Raw genomic sequence first — 23,278 nt, forward strand, 5'->3', positions numbered from 1 at the left:
TTCTGCTGTTTTTCGGAGACCCTTACATGGAACCCTTCCTTCTTAGGGCCCTTTTATTTGAATGGGTAGCAGTTTCTCGATCATCTTTTGGATTTTAAGGGTAAAGTAAATATATTCATCTTTTGTTCTTAAATATGAAGAACAAATTTGGAGGTGAGAGTCTCTTTTGTTTAATGATTTTGTTTAATGATTGTTATAAAATTATCATTAATTTTACAACAATCATTAAACAAAATGTTTTCTCTTATCCAGTCCTGCAGAAAGATTTGTATAAGATTTCCTTTAAAAAAAAATTGAAAGACTTAGAAGACGTCTGGCATGTTTACACATCTGAACAGAACGCACTTTACTTTTTAAAAGTCATTGTAGAAACTCTACAAAGTTTTATAGATTGTATCTCCAGGCATAATAAAACATATAAAATGTTTATATTTTTCATCAGGGTTATTTTGTTAAAAACCTAATTTCTGGTCTTATAGTTTATGCACACTAGCACTCCTTTATAAGGATTAAAAGGCAGGGGGACTTACTCACTTCAGAAATCTCTTCTCAAAGAGTAGCAAAGGGTGCCCCCATGCAGCCCTCCCGCATCCCCAGGAACACTTGTGGAGCAGAAAGATTCTTTACTCAGCAGTATCCTTATAGTTGCAGTGTCACTGCTCTGTCCAGACCAAACTTAGTTTTTGGTTGAAAACGGCATGCAGAGCACATACACAATGCCACCTCCAGCTACTCCCCAGTCATATGAGATGTAAACATTATGATGCACCGTTTTCATTGAGAGATTAAAAAATATAAAACAGAAAAAGAAAAAAAAAGAATTAAGAAACCACAAATATCATATAAATTATTCATTATGTAAAAAATAATTGTTCAAAACAACAGAGAGGGATTCAAAAAACAGTTTGAAAATAAAAATAAAGAGCTAATTTACAGTTTTAAAAGGCTTTTAGTCTCTTTTTCTCACATTCAAAACCTTTTTTTCTTTTTTACTGTCAACATTAAACTGAAACATATTATTTTGAAAGTCAATTAAGTGAGAGAGGAAAATATTTTGACCTTTTTGTTTGCTTTTCTTGATGTAAAAATTAAAAAAGAATTCGGAATTGTCCCACAATATTGGAATCTGAGCATCTCTAATTTTAACATGACAAATAATTAACTTTTTTTTGGGAGCGGGGTACATTTATAGTTTACAGTTTAACTGATGCATAACAATGTATATGATTTTGTCCGTGTATGGACAAACTGCATTGCTGACTTTTTAACCCCCAAAACCCGCTGTAAAACCAAAGATGACCTTGCCTTTCAAGTTGTTGCACCTCGTCTCTAGAATACCCTACCTTTGTCATTGCAACAGATCAACTCCACTGAGTGTTTTAATGGTTAAGACGTTTTTGTTCAGAAGAGCTTTTAGTTAATATAATTTTGTCTTTTATTAAGTTTTACTTTGTGATGTAACTGTCTGGGTTTTTTTTTTGTTTTGTTTTGTTTTTTTTAAATCGAGAAGTAATGTAATTGGTTATTTACAACCACACTTAAGCCCCTCACATGCAGACATTCAACTCATTTAGCAAGTTGGCTTCTTACGTGGCGGCATGTCCTCAGAGAAATAGAAGAGATACTTTGGACAAGGAATGGTAACCACCTCCCCAATTTCAGCCCCAGGCCAACAGGTGATGTTGTCCCATTCCACACTGCAGCCTAGCGGGACAAGAAAAGACGAATAAAAAAAAATAAAAAAGGTGTGTCGATTTTCATACAGCACAAAATGCTAAAAGCAGAAAAAAATTGTTTTGCTCTGCTGCGACTTTAATCCTCTACTGCAAAACACAACGGTTACCATGGTAGCAAAAACATGCAAACCTACATCAGGCATTATTTTGGCTTCGTGTCACAACAGCAGATGACCCCAGCATATCAACATTACTATTAAAGCAGCATGTTGTCCTCTGTTCCACACTGTTATGTGAATTCAACAGATCACTGGGAGTTTCCACAGTGTCCATGCTCATGGGACGCACAAGCCGCCCAAACCCACACCTGCCCCACAATTTGTTAGGATGAGGACTCACCTACCAGCTGACACTCTCAGCAACACCCCAAGGAGCGAGTAACATTTGAATTGAAAGAAATCCAAACATTTGAAATGATGTCTCTATTTAAAACGCGGGTTTCACAACACTTCCAGTTAGCATCAACAAAGCTTCTGTCACACGCTGACAGAGGAGACTGGATATAATGCTGCACGCAGAGCATTCAGCGCTCAACTTAGCAACACAAATCTGTCTGCAATGACAAGATGAGCAGCAACATGGGGCTCATTACTGCAGACTTTTTGTTTTAACTCTGAAACTGAGACTTTTGACACAATTGGATGCACCTTTCAGCTCAAAGACTGTCACGCTTGCAGGCAGAGCTCTGCTGACAGTGTGTTCACAACAACAGCTGTCCACTTGAAATCAGATCTGAAGCTACCGTACTCACTTTTGGAGAAACAGCACAGGAACGGTACTCTAGGACAAAGAGTATTTCTTATTTTCCTGTTGACAATTAGGTTTTTATAATCGAAGAGGTGTAAATTTGTCGGTTGCATGACTGCATGTTTCCTTGAAAAGCTAGCACAACAACAAAAATGTGTCAAAACTGCATGCAGTTTACAGGTGTTTTGGGTGTTTTTACTAGGTTTTTGTGGCATTTTTCTGGTGATGAAAGAAATTTATTCAAAGAATATTACGCTTAAAATAGCATTTCTGAGTATTTCTGTATTCAAATTGTTAGAACGCAGCAGCTAGATTGTTAGCAGGAACTAACAAAAGAGATCACATCACTCCTGTGTTAGTTTCACTTCACTGGCTCCAACTGTTGATTCTAGAATCAAGTTCAAAATCCTCCTGTTAACCTATAAGGCCTTACATGGTATGACCCCGTCCTTTATTAAGGACCTCATAGTCCCTTACCATTCAAACAAAAAAACTTTGCTCGCAAAATGCAGGACTGCTTGTGGTTCCTAAAATTAGTAAAAGTACGGTTGGAGGTAGAGTGTTTAGCCACCAAGCCCCTGTTTCATGGAAAAAAATCCCAGCTCATGTAAGAGAGGCCGATTCAGTTTCTACATTCAAAGTTAGACTGAAAACATTTCTCTTTGGACAGGCTTATTGTCAGACTAGTTAGTATTCAGAGATTATTAACTTAATGATAATGTGTTTAAATTAAAATTAATAACAATAACAATTAGTTGTTTGTAGGCTGCTAGAAGTTTTAAGCTGCGGTAACTATGGTGCACTGGGGTTCTGTCCTCTCTTCTCATCTACTTCTACCCTCCTTCTCTCCTCTATTCTTGATTATTATTCATCATTTAGTTCTCCATGCCTCTGTTTGGTGCAGTGCGATTCATGTATTGTCCCTCTTTCCCTCTCCCCTCCTGGGGAGTGGTAGTGCTTCCAGATAACAGTTGGCTCATCCGTGCTCCTGTTCCTGACCGTGTACCGCGTCTCTGGCTCGCCTCTACTACTGCTCCTACACCTGGCTGTGGATCCTGCCTCTGGCTCATCTCTGGCTCGTCTCTGCTCTGTACCTGACCGTGTACCTCGTCTCTGCTCCTGCTCCTACACCTGGCTGTGGATCCTGTCTCCGGCTCGACTCGCGCCCCCGACTGTCCCCCCAACTCCGTCTGGATGAAGCTCATCTGCTGGACTTTACATATGTAGTTGTAGAGTTAGATAAGGTAATTCTTCTCTATGAGTTCTGGTAAATCGCCTGTCCGTCCTGGGGGAGGATCCCTCCTTCATGTGGACACCCCTGAGGTTTCTTCGTTTTTCAGGAATCCGTTTTTTTTAGGAGTTTTTTTCCTTACCGCGAAGGGGGGTCTTAGGGCATGGATGCCAGTTTAGCTTAGTCAGTTTGTTAGTTCAATTTAGTATTTTCCTATTGAATTCTATGCATTCATGATCCTTGTAATTTTATGTTTAACTTCTTCAATTACCGATACGAAGCCCATTGAGACAACTGTTGTTGTGAATTTGGGCTATACAAATAAAATAAAATTGAATTGAATTGAATTAAAAATTTGGTGCAGACAAAAAAAACTGTTTGAAAAAAATTGTAGATGCGACACAGAGGCTATTACAGCCAAAAGCTCCCTCTTGTGCCTCTTTTTGTTGCTTTCACTTGTTACACAACTACATTAAGTTACGTCTTCGTCCGAGCTGGCATCTGATTTAAAACTGCACGGCTGGATGGGTCCAATATTGCTCACCAGTTTTTTTGCACCGATAATGTTAGGTTGGGGGTGTGAGGAGCTGTAAGCTAGCGACAGAGTGTAAACAGATGGATGACAGGAAGTAGACGCAGCCATACTCTGCCCCAATGAGCCCACATACAAGGTGAGGGGAATTTCTAATCAACTACTGCTCCTCTCCACAAACTTTCTCCTAGAAAATGACAAAAAATGTTTGATTTTGCATAACAACAGCATAATCATAATTAAAGGACCACTGGGAACGCTTTGAAAAGAGATCAAAAGATGATTGGAATTCAGAGAGATGTTTTGTGTCCTCAGTAGTTTATTGAGGTAACAAGAGCGTGTTTCATTGTCACAAATTTGCATAGGGAATGAAGAAAAGCAACTAAAAACAATGAGCAAAATGCACAAAACTCACATACTTGTTGTTTTGTTTTCAATCTGAGCCTCGCAAATGCTCCTCTCCTTCTCTATTTCCAGCATCAGGTCACACTGGAATTGCAATGAAAATACCTGCAAAGAAAGCATATAATCTCAAATGTATTTCTGGAAAATTCCTGATTGTTGCATCCAAAAGGCCTCATTTTACTCATCTTTTCCCAAAGCAATGATTTTTTTTTAGATGCTTTTCTTTCGAGTACTTTTGTTTTTACAATAAACCTTGAGAAAAAAATGTGTTTTAATCATTTGAAACTCTGTAAACGGAAAAAGTGGTTTATCAAAACTCTGACAATTCTACAAAGCCTAGAGAAATTATAGCACAAGATTGGCTCCTTAAAAAACAAAATGTAAAATATGTCCCAGAATAAGTTTGGCTGAAGTGTAAGAGGTAAAAATTTAACAAACAAATCCGAAGGTTTTCAAAAAAAAGGAAACTATTTTTCGACTTTATGAACCTAGAAAAGAGGGGAAAGATAATCACCTTGCTTCTCTGAGCAAAGGCTGATTTGAGTGTTAAAAAAATAAATTATGAGATGATTTGCATAAAAATGTTAGCAGATGTGGGGAAAACTTTTGGACTTTTTTTGCTTTTTTTTTTTTTACATTTTTTACTTACGAGGAAAGTTTTATCAGCAACTGCAAACAGCTTGTTTTCTGACAAACAAAAGCATCACATCTGTAGCACAACAGACTCAACACCAACATTTCATTTGTGTATCAATCATTATTCAATTTTGGAAAAAAAATAGTGTAGAACCTGACAAAATACCTCCAGGCCCATGAAAAAAGTTGTTTAAATGTTCAACACGTTCAAAAACCCCATCCCAACAACAAGAAAGGTGCTAATGTAAACATCCACTCTGTAGGGTTTTGCAAAGAGGATTTGAAAAGATTCTTTGTAAGTCAACAAGATTTATGAGCCGTACTTAGCTGGATGAGTCTCCTCTCTGTGGGCATTAATCAGAGTGGTGCTATACGTGGCTATTGTTAGCCACAAAATGAGACCATATGACTTCTCCCCAAACACAAGGTGACTCCCTCATTTCACATTTAATTCATTTCCTCAAGATTCTGCTGAGCTCCCCTAAAGATGATTGAGCAACAGGAGAAGAAAGATGCGTCAGAGATGCTTTACTTTGTAAAACTTGAAATTCTTATCAGGAATTAGATCATCAAACAGGAAACGTTCTCTTTTTTTCTATTTTTCATGTCAAGCAGCTAAGCAAAAAGCTGAGAGCTTTTCGGGTTAGATAGTTTTTATTTTATTTGGGGGGGGGGGGGGGTGTTCTCCATACAAACTGGTTGCATTTTTTGTATAAACCCCTTTTGGATATTTTATGTTTCAGATCTTTTGGTTGATTTTTTTCGCACTAGTTCAAACCTGGTTTCTAAGCAAGAAAAAGAAGAGACAAAAGAAGGCCGTCGCCATGGAGATGCAGTTTCTTTTGAAGCTTCACCTTGATGGAAACACATCACCCTGAAAAAATGTCCAACTTTGGCCGAATTGAGGGGGAAATGTCTAAAGATGAACTGTTTACTTTTTTGGAAATATCTTCAGGAAAACCCTCAATGTGGTTTAAAACGCATTGGCTGAAGGTGGAAGCATGCTGGCTGAGTGCGTGCACGCGCTGATTGCTGCGCACTGAGCAGACTTTTGATGGGTGCGAGCTTGCCTTTTTGTTTGACATTTGTACACAACTCACCACAACGGATCTTGGCCCATCAGGCGTTATCCAAATTAGGAAATGGACCGAAGCAAAGCGTAAAAATGAGCCCAAAACAATGAGGAAACTTCAAGTTTAAACATACTTACGGGTTCTAACAGAGCGCAGCACAGGAACAGGGAGATTCCCCTGGAAATCTGTTCCAACATGTCCTTTAAATAAGTCAGATCCTAGATAGAAATTAAGTTTCTGTCAGCGTGAAATTATTATTTTCTTCTAGATATCCGTAATGATCCGCAGCGGGTTTGCTGACTCCGTGCGCTCTGCGCTCGCGTTGGAGTGGGTTGCTCCGCGCCTGAGTCCACCTCCCCTTCCTCCTCCTCCTACCTAAACTTCACCTTGAAGTTTGTGACCAATGAAACATCACGGTGCGTCCGTTTGATGAAAAGACAAATTTAGCAGAATCGTTGCTATAAAAATAAGGAAAATATATATTTCTGACAAACTTCTGATGATTTGTTTACTTTGTATTTAAAACTAATACTATACAAACAAAGCTTAAAAAACCTAAGAACCGCTTTGGAAATTTGTTGACGTTACAACATCCCATAAATAAACATGACACAGAATTTTAACAATAGATCATAAAAAGTGGGGGGTGGGGGGGACAGAAGGCACAAATAGAAAAAAAAGGAGCAAAGATAAGGGGTTAGATTATAACATACCTTACTTGTTTACCCATGTGTTCATTGTCATATTTGAGTGTATGTCAGCAGTCATATATATACATATTTGTATTTATTTATTAGCTGTTTTTCACCTTTAGCCATATCCCTAAGGGGTCGCTGATCCACTGATTCACACAAGTGGCTTGGCAGAGAGTTTTTACGCCGGATGCCCTTCTTGACACTCCCAGTATTTTATCCGGTCTAGGGACCGCCACAGGGGGACCAAGACTTGGGCATCCAGCAGCTCTTAAGTTATTTATTTGGTTCTTCACTAAGCAATCTCTAAATTATAAATTAAACATTTAAATAGTATTTTACTCCGATCCATCTCTTGTTAAAAACATCTACCAAGCGAGGATGTCAGTTTTCCATTGCATTTACTTGTTTTGGTTTCTTTTTCCATTATTTAGCTGTTGGTGATTTGATATTTTTTCTATTTATCATGATATTTTCTTGTAATTATAATTACATTATCAGTATACTGATAATACGTACAGCACATTTCTTTGTTCCGTTTTGAAAATATAATTAGTTATAACACCAAGCAGAATTAGCAATAGATTTGAAAGCATTTCCTTGTGTTTTTGGCGTGTTCTTGTGGTGTTATTCTCATGATGGAGGTCATATATTGAGAAAATTATGCTTTAAATTGTATTTCTTAGTACTTCTTTATTCAAATCGTTGTGAATGCGGAGGAGATGAAAAAATACAGTTAAAAAAAGGTTGTAGGTGTGATGTAGAAGCATCAATCCTTGTGTTTTTTAATACTTTTAAGGAAGGTTGCACATTCATCTCACAAATTATTAAGATTAGATTCCAATTCCCATCTTTCTTTGACTGCATATGTATTATGAACACTTTACAATGGTAATCTTTAATACACTGATGGATGTGTTTAACACCCAACCTGCAGTACGTTGACATCAATCAAGATGTTTACATTTTAGAGAGAAATATAGCATTGTAAATGTACATGTTAATGAACTCAGACGTTTGTTTACTGTTCAGATGTGTCAATATGTGTGAAGTGCTCCATCAATGTTTATTATACTGATGTTCTTCCTGTTGTGTTAGAGGATCTACATGTTTTTTCTCACCTGTATCATGAGCAGGTAGGCAAAGAAAACCTGAGCTCTTCGCAGACTTACAAGTTCAACCTGCTTCTCTTGGAGAACACAGCTGCTGTGTAAACTCAAGGTCCACAGAAAACAGCTTTCTTTAAATTATTATCCAATTGTTCATCAGCGTGTTTCATGGGTTCAAGGAAAACCAAGCAGCTCATGATGTAACAGCAAGTCAACATCCCAGTTAGTTTGTCAGTTCTTGTCTTGTTTATTAAGTTGATGATTAAGTTTCCTTCAACTCTTTCCCACCTGTTTGTCTGCCCATCTATGTCAGTCAGGGTTTAAACCACATAATAGCCCTGAAGCATGCTCTGCTGAAGGAGACAAATTATCTCACGGCTGGAGACAGTGGTCTTGTGTCTACTGAGATTTATTTATTTGTAGGTCAATTGATGTATTAATCTCTGTTTTTTTTAATGTATTTCGTTCCTTTTACTTTTTTTTTAAATCAAGCGTTTTCCTCATGGGGATCCTCCAAATCTGTGACTGAGCCTTCTCGCTGCAGTAGGATCTCCTGGGTCTCGCTTTGATCTGTGGGATCCTGTGGTAGCGTCCTGTGTGAACATGAGTGTGTGTGTGTGTATGGGGGGGGGGTCACTGGTGTGGAAATTTTTACTTTGCATCTTATAAGTGAATAATTTGATGCTTTTTATGTTTGTGTGTGTGTGTGTCGGGGGGGGGGGTAATATGAATTTTATAAATTGTTTCATTTTGTCTTTTATCTTGCTTTTGTTTTTTTAAATTAGAAAACTGTTTTATAGCAAAGGACTGTGAGTCACATTACTTGGAAAAGTGTTTAACAAATAGAGTTTGATTTGATTTGATTTGGTTTGATTTCCACTTTTACCCATTAAACCAGGAGATTTCTCCGAACTTCAAATGTCTAAATACTTGGATGGCTAGTGTTTTTTATTGTTGTTTTTTTTATTAAACATAGGTTGTTTTCTGACCCGAGAGTTTCATTGATTCTCTGTTATGACACAGGATGCATGAAGTTGGCCTCCAGTTCATCAATCAATCATTTAAGAATTAACAACAAATGTTGTAAACAAAATTCTTATTTTTGGAATTTGCAATTGCAGACCACCTGATAACTAAAATAGATGGTCAGGCTGCATTTACAATGAAGAAATTCAAAATCAGGGTGCTTCAGTAGTAACATGCTGGAAATTTTGCTTTGACGTAAAGTTGGCCATAGTCTGAGTGCAATCAGTGGTGGTTTACTGTTTGGTGGTTTTAAGAGAACAAAATCTGGATATTTATTTTGCTCAAAGCTTGTGTATTAGATTTTCCTGTTCTCAGTCATTTGGTCTTTCTAAACTTTACTGGGGTTTCCAGTATGTAAGGGTGATAAATCATTATAATGTTGATGTAATTGCTGCATCCAGTTGCTACTGCCTTAGAAGTAAAGAGCATGTTTAGTGCAAACCCTTCATCATATCAATCCTAGGTTTTTAATTAACTTTAAAGATGAGTTAAATTTTATTTTATTATTATTTTTAGTTTTTCTTTGTGTTACGTCCCAGGACGTTTTTCTTTGTGTGGTTGTCTTTTTGTGTCTCTTTGCAAATGTCAGTGTGCAGGTGCCAGGCTGCAATTGGTGTGGTGCTCCAGCACCAGGAGTGGATTGGCTGCCGGAAGTCACACCTGGAATCACACCTGCTATAAAAGGAACCAGGAAGAAGACCAAAGAAGACTCATTTGACAGGTTTTTCCATTACCAGAAGTTGTTGAAAAACCTTCTGTTGCATCGAGTGCATTTGCATCCTCCATGCCAAATGTGTTTCCTGTATTCGCAATTACACGCGCACAGGCTTGTAAGATGGGTGAAACAATAGATTTGTCTGAGTCTTTTATGGCCACTCTTGATGAAAGTGAGACTCCGCAGTCACCCCAGAAGCAGGAGTCGACAATTAAAAGTGAGACTGAGTCAGGTTGTCAGAATAACAATATGATTTTCAATGTTACCAGAGACATGTAAGCAAAACGATCCTGCACTTGCTGCTTGTTTTTCTTCTGCTGTAGATAAAGGAGGGGTAAAGATGCCAAATGTGACATATTTTATGGAAAATTGCATTCTGATGAGACGTTGGACTCAACATTCAAGTGACTTGGACAACACTGACCAACTGGTCGTACCAAGGAACTTCAGACTGCAGGCACTGAGTCTTGCACATGACAGCAGCCTAGTGGGACATCTAGGTGTTGAAAAGACATACCACCGTATACTGCGTAATTTTTACTTTGCCTGGATGACGATCTGATGTAGCAGACTATTGTCGTTCATGCCATATGTGTCAGCTTGTGGAAAAACCAAATCGTCCTATTCCACAAGCTCCGTTAAAGCCAATTCCAGTTCTGGGAGAACCATTTGAACGAGTTTTGTTGGACTGTGTGGGTCCTCTGCCAAAAACTAAATCTGGTCATCAATACATCTTAATGGTGATCTGTGCTGCCACTCGTTTTCCAGAGGCTATCCCATTGCGCAGAATAAAGGCTATGCCTATTGTGAAAGCGCTCATAAAATTCTTTTCAACTTTCGGGTTGCCCAAAGTTATTCAAACGGACCAAGGAACTAATTTTATGTCTCGTGTGTTCGCACAAGTGCTTGCTGAATTAAAGATTAAACATCAAACTTCGAGTCCCAGGGTGCGCTGGAACGATTCCATCAGACTCTAAAGTCTATGCTGGCTAAATACTGTCTTGAGTCTGGTAAAGAGTGGGATGAGGGTCTTTCACTTTTACTTTTTGCTATCAGAGAGACTGTTCAGGAGTCTCTTGGTTTTAGTCCTGCAGCTTTGATATTTGGACACACGGTGCGTGGCCCTCTTCAGCTTCTAAAAGACAGGTGGCTGGAAACATGTCATGTTGTGTCCACTCTGAAGTAAATACTCTAGCTCTCATGGTTCAATCAAAAATAAAATCATTTTTGTGTTGCGTCCTTTTTGGGCCACAAACGGGGGGGATTGGGGGCGTAACACTTAGTGTCAATCGGTCTTTTTCCACAAAGTTATAAATGTAATCCAATCAAATTTGCTCATTGAGGTGTTAAAACCATCCAGAAGTGAAAGGCTGAAGAAAGCCCAAACGATTCAGAGTTAATCGATCCACTCATTGCAGGTAATTTGTGCAGGAATCGTTTTTTTGAGCACAGCCATTGCAATGCAGCGCCTCCTACTAGCAGCCTGCGGGGCTCATTAACACTGACCTACAAGCCATCAGTGAGCACCCAAGATACTTCACCAGAGCAAGTGGTGTTAATTACAAAGATACATCAAACTCATTAGGCTAAAGGGACGACCAGAGAGGGAAATCATGTTTGCAGAAGTAAAGCAGCATGAATCAGTGTGTGGGGTTGTGATAGCTTGATGTGATTCACGATGAGTGTGCCCATAAATCTTTGCTTCCATGGAAATCTCGCCTGGTCAAACACTATTTTCCTTTTGTTGTCTGAATCATTCTGTGGAGCAATTTGAAAGTAAAGTTTCCCCTGTTAATAATTTGTTAAAATGGGAACTGGACATAATCATATGGTTGTATATCTGAAAGTCTCACTGAGCATCTTTATGGATGTGATCCAGACAATGAGACACCAAAAGTGGATTTTTCTTTTTCTTTTAATGCACCAACTTCTCTGCACTTGTTCACATTTTCTGACAAAAATCATTTGGTTTCACAGCATTTGTTATTTATGACCACTTATCTTTAGTAGACACATTAGTCGTCCTCATATTCACCTCACAATCACTTTCTGCCTAACACACTTGTTTTGAAGCTGCATGAAGAGGCAGAGAAGAGAATCCTGAAACTAAAACACAAAACAGGTGAACTCCATGGATTCAGTTTATGTTTTTTGACAAAGAAAAAACATTTTTCAATTAGATTTTGATTATAAAAACAAACAGTAAAGAAAACATATTTTCTCATAACTTAAATTTAAATTGCTGTGGGTCCAGAACTTTACATGAGATTTTTCTTCAGAAATGTTTTACACAGAAGTTATTTTGTGTTATGTGGATGTTTCTGCAAAAACAGGGCCCTTAGAATTAATCTAAAATTCTTTCCCTAATGGCAGATTTTTTTTTAAAATAGCAAAATAACCTTCAAATGGAGTAAAAACAATTGTCTTACCAATAACTCTTATTTTAAGAAAGAAAATTCTGGTCAGTAATACATTTTTTCTCAAATTAAGATTATTTTGTTACTGAAAAACTTTCTCGATAAATTCATTTTTCTTGCAAGACAAAAAAGTAAGACAATTTTCTTGAAGCAGGGGTCATTTTACTTTCTTAAGATTCAGTTTTTGATGTGCAGTCTGCGTTCTTGCAGACTACACCTTGATATAATAATGGGAATTGAATATTGTTTTTTTTCTGTGTTGTGTGACTCCTTGATGTTGCTGCTGCAGAGAAATGGTAACGTTGATTCGCGGCTGTCTGCGGCCTTCAGACTGTTGTGATCCACGCAATGTCGCTGCAGCAAAGTTGGATTCATTGAAATGGATTTCAACAATGAGCAAACGACGTCACTGGTGAGAATTTTTCTTTTTTCTTTGAGCTAGCCGTCAAGGACAGACACAGTAGGTCTAAAGAGGAAGAAAAATTACACCAAAGCCATTTAGGTTTTAAATGAAAGTGTGTAGGGGTAAATGCATCTATTTCACAGAATTAAAGCTGCAGAGATTTGCTGCTGTTTTAGTGACATTTTGTTTTAATCCAACTGAGCAATTAAAATGTCTGGAATCAATTTTTGGAAGTAGCATCCAAATGCAAGCACACATTCACACATTCAAAGTGTGCGTGTTGGCTGGATGGTGTTTACACAAATACAGTCAGCAGAGAAAAAGGAAGCAGGTGTCTATAACGCCTTACAGTGCAGGATTTATGTTGTTCTGCACAAATGAAACACAATTAGTGGATAAGCTTCTGCAGATGTAACATGTTATTGGAAACCCACAATTAGAGAGGATTAGATGATTAAAAGTGAACCTTAGTGATACAACATAGATAATAGGAGTGTTCAAAATAGATTCAGGGATTCATTGCAATATTTCATTTGTATCGATTGAAAAAGTTGTCAAGACGATATTTATTTTTATTTTTTAATGAACATCCTTCAGCGTCGGACTCTTGTTTTCCACTTAAACCCCCAATAATTGGCAGCATCGCACACTGAGCATCTTTGAGCAGATCCACACCACACCAAAACAACAAGGTCTAGCGAAAATCAGCTTCTGTGAAAAGCTAAATGTTCAGTCAGCCTCGCAGTTTTTGTTGTTATGAGACATTTACCACTCAGTTTTTACTTGGGTTGGGTAGCAAACCGAAACTGTGCCACATTGTTGCCAGAGCCATACGAAAAAGCGGATTGCTGTGCTTTGTAGTGGGCTCCAGATGAGAACCAGTGACACTTGAGTTGTATTGCGACACGTATCAAATCACAAGACATGTATCGTGTTATGATAAGCCAGACTCTTGCCAATACACACAACTAATAAACAACCTCAACAGATTGTGATGTCAGCCTTTGAACAAACCAGGACCCTTTTTTTTGCAGTTTCCTTTTGTGATCCCAGATGTTCAAGCCCTTTAATGAGAAAGCTTGTTCTGCTCTAAATACACCAAACTTGTTTTGCACAGAAACCCCAAAGATTGAGAGCTGAAATTTCTTCATTTTCTTCTGACCAAGGATCTCTTATAGACCCCAAAGGTTCAAGACAATTTTTCAAAATAATGTTGTTTTTATTGCATTTATTTTGAGTTATCAACAAAAAACAGAAAAATCCTTACAAAACGGAATGAATGAATTGATATTGTGCAATACCATTTGGATGGAGGCATGGTAGGTTTATTTTTCTATAGCGTAAAAACAACCAAGTGCATCACAGCAGACAGAACACATGTGATGACAGCAAAAAATTATCAGTCCATCATTAAAGTCCATTATGTGGAAACACTTTGAATTTAGCAAAGACGTGTGACCATACAGTGTGGTAGAATGTTTGTATTATTTTTATGTGGAAAAACAACAGTGGGGCTGAACTTCATGAATTTAAAATGTGAATAGATTTGCCATTAATTTACTTATTTGTTTGTACACATATTTAATTTACACTTTATTATCCTGCAAGAAACACAAGGAATCTGCACTGTTCAGTACATCTATGAGACACACTGGTTGAATTTTTGACTATAGCTGGATCACCTTCAAGATGTCCTGGATCGATTGTAGGTCAGTGAATTGGATCATTAAAAATGAACCAAGATTAGCTAATTGTGATGTGATTTGAATTGTTGTTTAAATGAACAGTTACACCCTAACCAAAAATTCTCACAGACAGGGCCGCCATTAATTCCATTCCTGATCTTTACTCCTGATCTTTTTCATGTGCTATTTTGCTCACATTTTGTGCACATAACTTCTGCCCTTTTTTGCCTGGTTTTCAGCAATAAACACATCAAAATAATGATGTCAGACTGAGTGAAAATCCATTTTAATGATTGATTGATTGATTGATTGATTGATTGATTGATTGATTGATTGATTGATTGATTGATTGATTGATTTGCGACTGTGAAGATACATTCTAAAGAAAGCATTCAGCTTGCCTCATAATGTTTCAATTTATGAAGCGCTCTAGCTCCATCTGGTGGACAGAAATCGCAGTGCTTGTATCTGATTGGTTGAAAAACTATAACGTGTCTGTAAAATAAGGAAGTGAAGCAGAGTCGCTTGTTTGGATCAAACGTGAGTGACGTAGTCATGCGACGTCTTTTCTTTAGTTTTAACAGGTAAGGTTGTTCCCCGTTTGTGTGTTTTGCTTTCTGGTGAGGAGTGAAAAATTAAAGGACTTGAAGTGTTTGATATCAGATATTCTGTTCAATTCAGTTCCTGTAGGCCTCATTTGAGTTTCATTTTCTGTTTGCAGATTCAAACATGAGTGACCTTTCCCTTAACCCTCTTGTTCTGATTGGCATTGGGTCCAGTTTTGCATTTTCTGGCCTCTTTTATAATTTATATCAGAAAAAAAGACAGGAGGTGGATGAGCTGAAGGTAAATGCCTCCCTGGTGTGAAGTTACAATGCAGATTAGGATCATTTAATTTGGATTATTGTTTCTTTATTACAGAAAATACCATCTTTTAGACCAGATCAGCATTTGGTTAAAGTACTGAAGGCGTCTCGGCACAGCAGACTTCAATACGTTGCTGTTGAAGGTAAGATATATAAGAAATATGAATATAAGTTATCTTATTTAGAAAGTTAGTCCTATATGTTGTCTTCATTTATGGTTCAGGTGTGGTCCAACCAGATGGAGAGCCTCTGGCAAGCCGGTTTAAGCCAAGATGCTTTGGAGTAATTCAGAAGATAATGATGCAGGAGAAATGGAAGTACTGGAACTCTGTCAGCAACAGCTGGTATTTAAATTTCAAAATAAAAACTATAAAGAATTTTTAGCTCACTGTCTAAAAGTTTGTTTGTTTTTTCCAGGATAGAAAAGACGACCAACAAGACGGAGACCAACAACTTTGTGCCTTTCAGCCTTGTTAGCTCTGAATCCTACATTCCTGATGTTTATGTCAAAGTTCAAGATCCTCTGGAGGCCTCAAGTGGTATCCTGGAGACCGTTCACCACAGAATTAGACGTGCCGAGGAGGGATTGGTGGAGATAGCTGTGCAGGGTCTGACGGGTGAGAAACCTGTGGCGCTGGAGGAGGTGGAGAAGCTGCTTCGTGTGGGGACCACTGTGACAGGCTTTGGAGAGCTGGTGCTGGAAGGGGATCAGGTGATAAGGCTGCAGGCCCCAAAGGACGGCCGCAAGTATTTCCTGACGCCCACCGACCACAAAGGCTTCATCGGCCAACACGAGGGAGTTGCTAAGATGTGGCAGTCATTGTCTGCCATAACGGGGATCACAGGTGCCGCCATCCTCACTACTGTTGTGTACAGTTACTTTGAAAAGAAGGATGACAGGTCCGAATAGGCTTGAGGATGCAGAGGTGTCCAACCTGCCCAGGTGTTTTTTTTTGCTTTATTGAAAACCTGCCCAGGTGGTGCCACAGCTAGCGCTGCTTCAGGGGTCCACTGCACATTCCTGATGCTAAACTAATGCATTTGTATTTTAATTGAATATTTTTCCCCATAAAGTGTCCTGTTTGACAGGGCACATGAAAATGCACACATTACAAAACCTTCCAAAAAGCATTCCATGAAATTATAAATATAGAAAAAACCAAATGAGCTGGAAATTTAATTCCAATTTACAAGAGAATTTTTTAAAATTTGTTTAATCAGAAATTGTCTAAAAATATCTGTATGAAACATTGAGTCATTCCTTTACTGGTCTGGATTACTTGTCCAAAAATTATCATCTAATATAAATATAATTTAATAATTTGAAATAAAATGTGAACAAACTCACACCCAAAAGGACCAAATGGGAATATAGCAAGCATCTATAAAATAAAATGCATACTTGTTCCTCAATTTAGAACATAAAATGAGTCAATATAAAACTAATTACAAATTTTAACTTGACGTCTGTAGTTCCAAAATAAGATATTTTATTAGTTTTAACGTATTTTGTTTTTCTAGCTGCTGAATTCTGTGGGTGTTACAATCTCTTTTTCTTTTACCTTGGATTATTTTCATTTAATCTTACTTGAAACAGATGTATGAGGGATGAGCGGTGTTTTCTGATTTTAGGGTGAAACTTGTTCCGTGTCAAACATTCTCTTATGGTTTTTATAAATGTATCTCTTGTGTTTGAGCCAACATTTTCTGAAGGTCCAACTCGTTTGCAGTAGGTGATGACTAAATAAAGCAACAGCTTGATCCTGATGCATTTTGTGTTGAGAAATAAATGAAACATGCAGGCTTCTGCAGGCAAAGGGAAGTTTTTTATTCCATTTGGACAGTTGCTGCAAACAGTCCTCAGATGCTGCGACATCTCCTTCAACCGGATGCCTGCTTCACCTACAAAGTCTCAGGTGTATTTACAGAAATGATTTGTACTCAGTTCATCACTCGCCGTCCTCTTCGGAAAACTCCTCAGCCTCTTCCAACCACTGGATGAACTTCTGAAGCTGTAGTGAAACACAAAACAAAAGCATAAAGCTCTAAAATAAGCCTACGTTTTAAGTTTACTTCTTTCTTAAATTATTGGTTTTAAAATGGATTTATGTCCTCCATCCTAATGACCAACAGGTTGAACTCACGCTCTACATTCTTTTTTTCAAGCCACTTAATTAAGGACTTGCAAAGTTTTTCTTCTCCAGATCCAAAAATAAATCCCGTAACTTTAAAAATCTAAGGTGAACGTCTGCAATGGTAGCAACTGTTCTGCCAAAAATGGCAAATATTTTCCTCTTCCATAAGTTAACTTAAATGTTTTTTAGGATAAGCGGAAAACCAAGCTGAAATGAAATAACTTGTTCTGCTTAGTGTCAATTTAACCTTTAGTTTTTCATAAAATCGATTAATGTTAATACCTTTTTCCCTGCACAAACCTTAAGTGGTAAAAATATATATGCAAAATGAAATGAAATGTGACTAAGCTATACCAAAACTATGATAATTAATACAGAGTATGAGAGCAACCACCAGAAGAAATGATACCATTTAAATCATAAACTAGCCCATATTCTGAGGATGTGGTTAAAAAGAAAACAGCTGAATAATTTAAACCAGAAAATTGTAAAAATAAAAAAAAACCCAGCAGCACCCACCCCCGGGTTTTTGCGGAGCTGTTTGCTTTTGTCTGTGGTGGCTCCTTGTGAGAACCATCGCAGTATCGTCTCCTCCTCCAGGATTTCCAGCTCGTACATGTTCATCAGCACCTGATTGACAGACGACAGCCTCAGACACGCCAAAACAACCACAATCAGCCAGCTTTCCACACTTTATAGTAACTGCTGGTGGCTCACCTTAACCATCGCCGCCCAGTGGCTCTCCTGTTCCCAGAAATGCTCCTCAAACGCAGACAAACAGTCCAAGTGGTCCTGAGCTCTCTTCACGTAGTTTTTGAACACCGGAGCCCATTTCTTCAATAACTGAAAACAGAAAAAAATCATAATCAGCTACAGTCACCTCTAAAGAAATGGGATGGAATGGGAAAGCTGCTTCACCGGTAGGAGGAGTTTGACATATTGGGACGGGGTGAGCTGTGGGCCCTGCTGCTGGAAGGGGTACTCCAGCACCACTTTGGTTAAGATCTGCATCACCTCCTTCAGAGTGATATTGTAGGCATACCTATAGAGGAACAATGAGCTCCAGTGAACAAAGATGTAAAAAAAAGAGCATCAAAACTGCAAGAAGGCTCAGATTTACTTGAGAGAATTTATCTCCAGGACAAGATTGTCACAGCTGATGTTCTCCTCCAAACCTCTCTGCAGGGTCCCAAGCACCTCCAACTGGAAAACTAAACAAAATTATGCAATTCTTTAACTGTTTGGATCAATCTTCCAAAATTTAAGAAATATATTTCTGTCATAAAAAGCCCTGAGAGCTTTTTTTTGTTTGACCAGTAGGGGGCAGTCATGCAGGGCGAACATTAGGAGTGCTCACCTTTGACATCATCCATCTCAGGAGAGGGAATTACTGGGTCATCAGGACCGTCAGGCTCGCTGTCCTCACTGTCGCTCTCAGGATCCGGCTTCAATACCAAACCTGCTCAACATGAGGCAAAGAATTTAAAACAATAACACTCAATAAAGACTGGAGAGCTTTGAAACAGATTCCTACCCCATAGACAATGTGACAGCTCCTCCTCCTCCGTGTCATCCAGACTGCTGGCTCTCCAAATGTAACCTTTTCCTTCTGCCCCAACTTCTGCTGGGTTAAAAACTACAGAAAAGAAGCACCAAGTCATCTCCTAAAACAATGAAGGAGTAACAGGTGATTTCACATCACTTCAGGCCAGCACGCACCTTTCTGCTTGGTTTTGTCTTTGCCTTGGTCAACTTGAGCGTCATCGCTGAGGAACTCATCATCGTCCTCCTCCTCTTCCTCCTCTGGATGATGCATCGACACCACGGTACCCTCTGGCAGAGAAACGTTGGGTCCAATCACCACCTGGAGACAGAGTTCACGTGAATACAAAAAACCTACAGAGAAAACAAAGTTTGGGCCTCGTTTTAAAAAAAACAGAAAACTGGAAATTGATCCAAAAGGGCAGAAAAAAATCAAAAGTTTTTACATCTGCAGCTAGATTTGCTCTCCCAAAAGGTGCTGAAGAAGAGCCACGGACTGCATGAATGAAAGATAAAGTCCGTTTTGACGGTAATTTTGTCTCATTATGCTCCAATCTTTCTGAAAACAGGTACATTTGCATGTCGTTGATATGGAAGCTACAGTCCCATGTCAATCAAAAGACCACACCCTCATTTTAGCACAACTTTTCCTTGGAGAAATAGTCACTTTCAATGAGTGACGTCACACTCACAGTTGTCTTATACAGTCAGTGATGTGAACACAACCATTACACTTCAAATAAGTATAATTCAGTCAAAATCATCTCAGATTTTTAACTCACTCACTAAAGGTGAACAAAAAGAGTAAGCTGTTTAACCTTAAAGTAAGAAGAAACAGACAAAAGTTTTAGCAAGTAATGTAAGCAGTTACACAGCCAGTTGTGTTGGCTTCAGGGATGCACAGTAAAAACACGCCAACACCAGTTCTGGTGAATAATTGCGTTAACGAATTGCACTTCATGCTCAAAGTTGTTTGGTCCACACCAGAGCATGTGAGCCAACAAGAGAAGATTTTGATAGCAGCTGTGTGCGTTTCTTACGTTGTAAGCCAGGACGCACTGTTTATCGAGAGTCACACCCTGTTTGACCTGGACCTTATCGCAGACCACAGACTGACGGATCACCACATTACTCGCAATGTGGACGTCGTTCCAGATGTACGCGTGGTCTAGGATCACGTTGTCTCCTGTTGCAGGAAAAGACGAAACATTTCAGAGGATCAGACAGGCTTTGAAGCGCCGTTGGGTTAACCTGTCAGCGAGCTCACCTATAGTGCAGTTGTTGCCGATGACGCTGTTGGAGATGGAACAGTTGGCGCCGATGCTTGTGTCTCGGTCGATGAGCACGTTCTCTTCCATCTGGCTGCCGTGCCCCAGGCTGACCCCAGAGCCCCGGTACACGTTGTGCCGAGAGTATGTGCAGATCTGCCCTTCCCGGTCGGTGAAGTTGGACTCAGGGGTGAGGGGGTAAACCCATCGGCGCACAAAGTCCGACGACACCGAATCATACATGAGCAGGTTGGACACACGCACGCCGTAGCCATCCGTGGTGACGTGCATATGGATCTGGTTGCCCAGAATCTGAATAGAAACAGTGAATTACTGTCACATGCAGAAGGACCAAAGACGGAAATGAAAGTACCACTCCGATCATCCTTTGATCTATTAAGTCTTCCTAGTGATTTTTTAATTATGATTATGCCGTTTTTGACTAAATCAAAATAACTATGCCAGCTCGGACTAGGAAAACTGTGAGGTAGATGGATCTAGTCGTCCACAAGAAGATGCATCAGAATAAGGCGGAGCAGGGAGCTTGTGGCCCGCCGATTGTAGCCGATCTACATCACAACTACCGTATTTTCCGGACTATAAGTCGCCCTTTTTTCATAGTTTGGCAAGGGGTGCGACTTATACTCCGCAGCGACTTATATTAGAAATAAATTGAAATAAATACATTGTTAACCCTCCTGTTATGTTCATTTGTGAGGAACAGAGATGATGTTCCTGGGTCAATTTGATGTATGAAGTATGTTAAGTGTTAAGAGTATGTTAAGTGACTCAGAGAATCAGCAAACTTTTTTTACAGTAAGATCTTGAAGGCTAACAACATAATATTCTATTTTCCAATGATTTCATAGATTCAGAAATGCAATAAAATGACAACTGTTTCTACAAATACAGGATGAAAACAGAGTATTAGTTCCCCAATGATGCTTCATGAAAGGAATAAATTAATAAGTATGAGAAAGAATTACTGTGAAATTATGAGAAAACAGTCTGCTATGATTGTGTCATATGAGGTTGTGAAACTTATTAGTTCTTGGTCTCAGATTTTGTCAAATAAATTTCCTGTCAAAATGCGACTTATAGTCCAGTGCGACTTATAGTCCGGAAAATACGGTACAATCTTTTTCCAACAGTAGCTTTTTCTGTCTGCTCCTCATTCACAATCATTTGAATAAAGAAAAGCAGTTTTAATCTTAATTTTTTTATATGCCCTCCATCATCAGAAAAATGCCACAAATACACATTAAAAACACAAAAATTTAGATTTTCTTTGGAGTGGGTCTTTAAAAAGCAATAATTAGATTTGTGGAGCACCTCTTCGTTGACCAGAATTCCTCGAACAAAATCATCCCTAGTCTGGTAGTCGAAATTATCGGTGAAGAGCTCAGCAACCTACAAAAATATAGGGAGAAGCGCATTAAAATACAATAACAAAGATTTTATTTTTCTATTTTTGTAGCAAAGCTGACCTGTGGAGAGCAGATGCTGATGTGACAGTCCAGGAGGTCATGTCTGATTTCAAACTCATCAGTTCCACAATGAAAAATGTTCTGCAGAACACCAACAGTGTTTAATTAGTCAAATCCTTAAAAGGAGAAAGAGCAATAAGCTAACCGTGAAACCAGAGTTTACCATGGGAAACTGCAGCTTCCTTAAGCCTTGTGTCTTCTGGTAGTGTAAAATCTGCTGACTCTTACTGTCCACAGCTACAATGACATCATCTTCCTCACAGCGGGATCTGTGACCCGGAGACGACTCCTTAAACATCATGGTCATCACAGAGATGTTCTTCTCCATCTTTCGCCGTTGCCTGACGAGAACAAAATGCTGAAGAGAAAAAATCTGCAGAGAATCCAAAGGGGAGCGTTCTCTGAGGGGATCTACCTGTGCTCCTGCAGCGCCTGACTCATGTCGATGTTGGACACCACGTCTCCATAAACCAACACAAAGTCAGATCGCACCAGGGACTTGGCGTCGACATCCCTGAGGACATCCCCAAGGGAGCGGTACAGTTCTGAGGTGATGATGTGGACTGTGTTTGAGGAGGTGGGTCGACACCACTTTGATTTCCTGTAGGAGAGTGGAAGGTTCAAACAAAGAGAAAAGACATCCCTAACACTGACGGAAGCTATCCAACTCACAGTAAATGCTCCTTGATTTTGCTGGCCATCCAGCAGCAGAACACAAAGGTCTCCTGGACTCCAGTGGAGGTCAGGAACTCCAGGGTGTAGTCGATCATGGCAACATTACCGAGCGGCAGCAAAGCCTGGCATCAACAATCACAATCTGTCAGCAAAGCTTTTAAAATGTCGAACGTCAATCTCAACATGTCCCATCAAGATATATTTAAAGAACATTACAAAATAGCGCTTTAATAGTTCGGGAAACACTTGATAACATGTGCAGCTCTTGTCAATTCCGAGCATGGACATTATAGCCTCCATTAGCATCCCGGGTTGTCTTAGCTCGCTGCTTACCCGCGGCTGGTCTTTGGTTACCGGGAAAAACCTCCGGTTGAAGCTGTCAGCCACTAAAACGGCTTGCAACGGTTGTTCCTCGTCTTCCTGCTCACCTGCGCCTTTCCTACCCGACATACCCGAGCGGCTCTGTTTTCCTCCTCTAGCAGCCATGTTTCACAACCTGTCGTCACAAACCACTACGGCGAGCACCAAGAGGCAATTTTAGTCAGTGGTCCGCGCTCCGCGCCTCATCTTTTTGGATACTTTTATATATATATATACAGCTTACACACACATATACACACACATAACTGTAACTGCAAACTGTTTATATATTACAGTTTCAAAAAATATTTATATATATATATATATATATATATATATATATATATATATATATATATATATATATATATATATATATATATATATATATATATATATATATATATATATATATATATATATATGTGTGTTTTGCAAATCGCAACATTGATTGAACGTTAATAATAAAAAAAATTGAATCTTATTTACTTTTTCTTATGGTATAAACAAAAAAATCATAGATGAATGTAAAATTGTT

The 23,278-nt window shown here is 38.8% G+C and overlaps 3 protein-coding genes across 4 annotated transcripts in view; 1 reads left to right on the plus strand and 2 right to left on the minus strand.

The window, feature by feature from the left end:
• LOC101161752 (vasoactive intestinal polypeptide receptor-like) overlaps window positions 1-7,176 on the minus strand; it is a 25,338-nt gene extending 18,162 nt beyond the window's left edge. The window contains exons 1-3 of the mRNA XM_004079106.4: window positions 6,498-7,176; window positions 4,666-4,756; window positions 1,591-1,704 (exon numbers count right to left, since the gene is read on the minus strand). Of these exons, the coding sequence (XP_004079154.1) occupies window positions 1,591-1,704; window positions 4,666-4,756; window positions 6,498-6,557 (265 nt within the window). The 5' untranslated portion in view covers window positions 6,558-7,176. The remainder of the gene's footprint in view (window positions 1-1,590; window positions 1,705-4,665; window positions 4,757-6,497) is intronic.
• A 7,704-nt stretch (window positions 7,177-14,880) lies between these two features.
• LOC101161999 (mitochondrial ubiquitin ligase activator of nfkb 1-A) lies at window positions 14,881-17,042 on the plus strand. 2 transcript variants are annotated; one of them, XM_011486546.2, is made up of 6 exons: window positions 14,912-14,991; window positions 15,129-15,253; window positions 15,329-15,416; window positions 15,497-15,617; window positions 15,691-16,216; window positions 16,251-17,042. In XM_011486546.2, the coding sequence occupies exons 2-5, from the start codon at window positions 15,137-15,139 to the stop codon at window positions 16,181-16,183; spliced, it is 819 nt and encodes a 272-aa protein (XP_011484848.1). In that variant the 5' UTR covers window positions 14,912-14,991; window positions 15,129-15,136; the 3' UTR covers window positions 16,184-16,216; window positions 16,251-17,042. The 2 variants fall into 2 exon arrangements, with proteins under 2 accessions (XP_004079155.1, XP_011484848.1); XM_004079107.4 differs by having other exon boundaries at window positions 14,881-14,991; window positions 15,691-17,042.
• A 66-nt stretch (window positions 17,043-17,108) lies between these two features.
• Window positions 17,109-22,964, minus strand: eif2b5 (eukaryotic translation initiation factor 2B subunit epsilon). The gene is made up of 16 exons (XM_004079034.3): window positions 22,714-22,964; window positions 22,378-22,502; window positions 22,121-22,306; window positions 21,869-22,046; window positions 21,706-21,786; window positions 21,551-21,628; window positions 20,218-20,530; window positions 19,991-20,136; window positions 19,128-19,272; window positions 18,943-19,044; window positions 18,766-18,867; window positions 18,529-18,619; window positions 18,327-18,450; window positions 18,126-18,251; window positions 17,928-18,038; window positions 17,109-17,285 (listed from the first exon to the last, which is right to left on the minus strand). The coding sequence occupies exons 1-16, from the start codon at window positions 22,864-22,866 to the stop codon at window positions 17,223-17,225; spliced, it is 2,124 nt and encodes a 707-aa protein (XP_004079082.1). The 5' UTR covers window positions 22,867-22,964; the 3' UTR covers window positions 17,109-17,222.
• Between the last annotated feature and the right edge of the window lie 314 nt (window positions 22,965-23,278).

The sequence above is a fragment of the Oryzias latipes genome, chromosome 17 (genome assembly GCF_002234675.1).
Source record: "Oryzias latipes chromosome 17, ASM223467v1".
NCBI lineage: Eukaryota > Metazoa > Chordata > Actinopteri > Beloniformes > Adrianichthyidae > Oryzias > Oryzias latipes.

Excerpts from the sequence above, each read along its gene's own strand:
- LOC101161999 (XM_004079107.4), top strand. The coding sequence starts at position 15,137 with ATGAGTGACCTTTCCCTTAACCCTCTTGTTCTGATTGGCATTGGGTCC. Across the intron at positions 15,254-15,328 it reads AGGAGGTGGATGAGCTGAAG|AAAATACCATCTTTTAGACC; the intron begins GTAAATGCCTCC and ends TCTTTATTACAG. Across the intron at positions 15,417-15,496 it reads TCAATACGTTGCTGTTGAAG|GTGTGGTCCAACCAGATGGA; the intron begins GTAAGATATATA and ends TTTATGGTTCAG.
- eif2b5 (XM_004079034.3), bottom strand. The coding sequence starts at position 22,866 with ATGGCTGCTAGAGGAGGAAAACAGAGCCGCTCGGGTATGTCGGGTAGG. Across the intron at positions 18,252-18,326 it reads ATGTCAAACTCCTCCTACCG|TTATTGAAGAAATGGGCTCC; the intron begins GTGAAGCAGCTT and ends TTCTGTTTTCAG. Across the intron at positions 18,039-18,125 it reads ACTGGGCGGCGATGGTTAAG|GTGCTGATGAACATGTACGA; the intron begins GTGAGCCACCAG and ends TCTGTCAATCAG.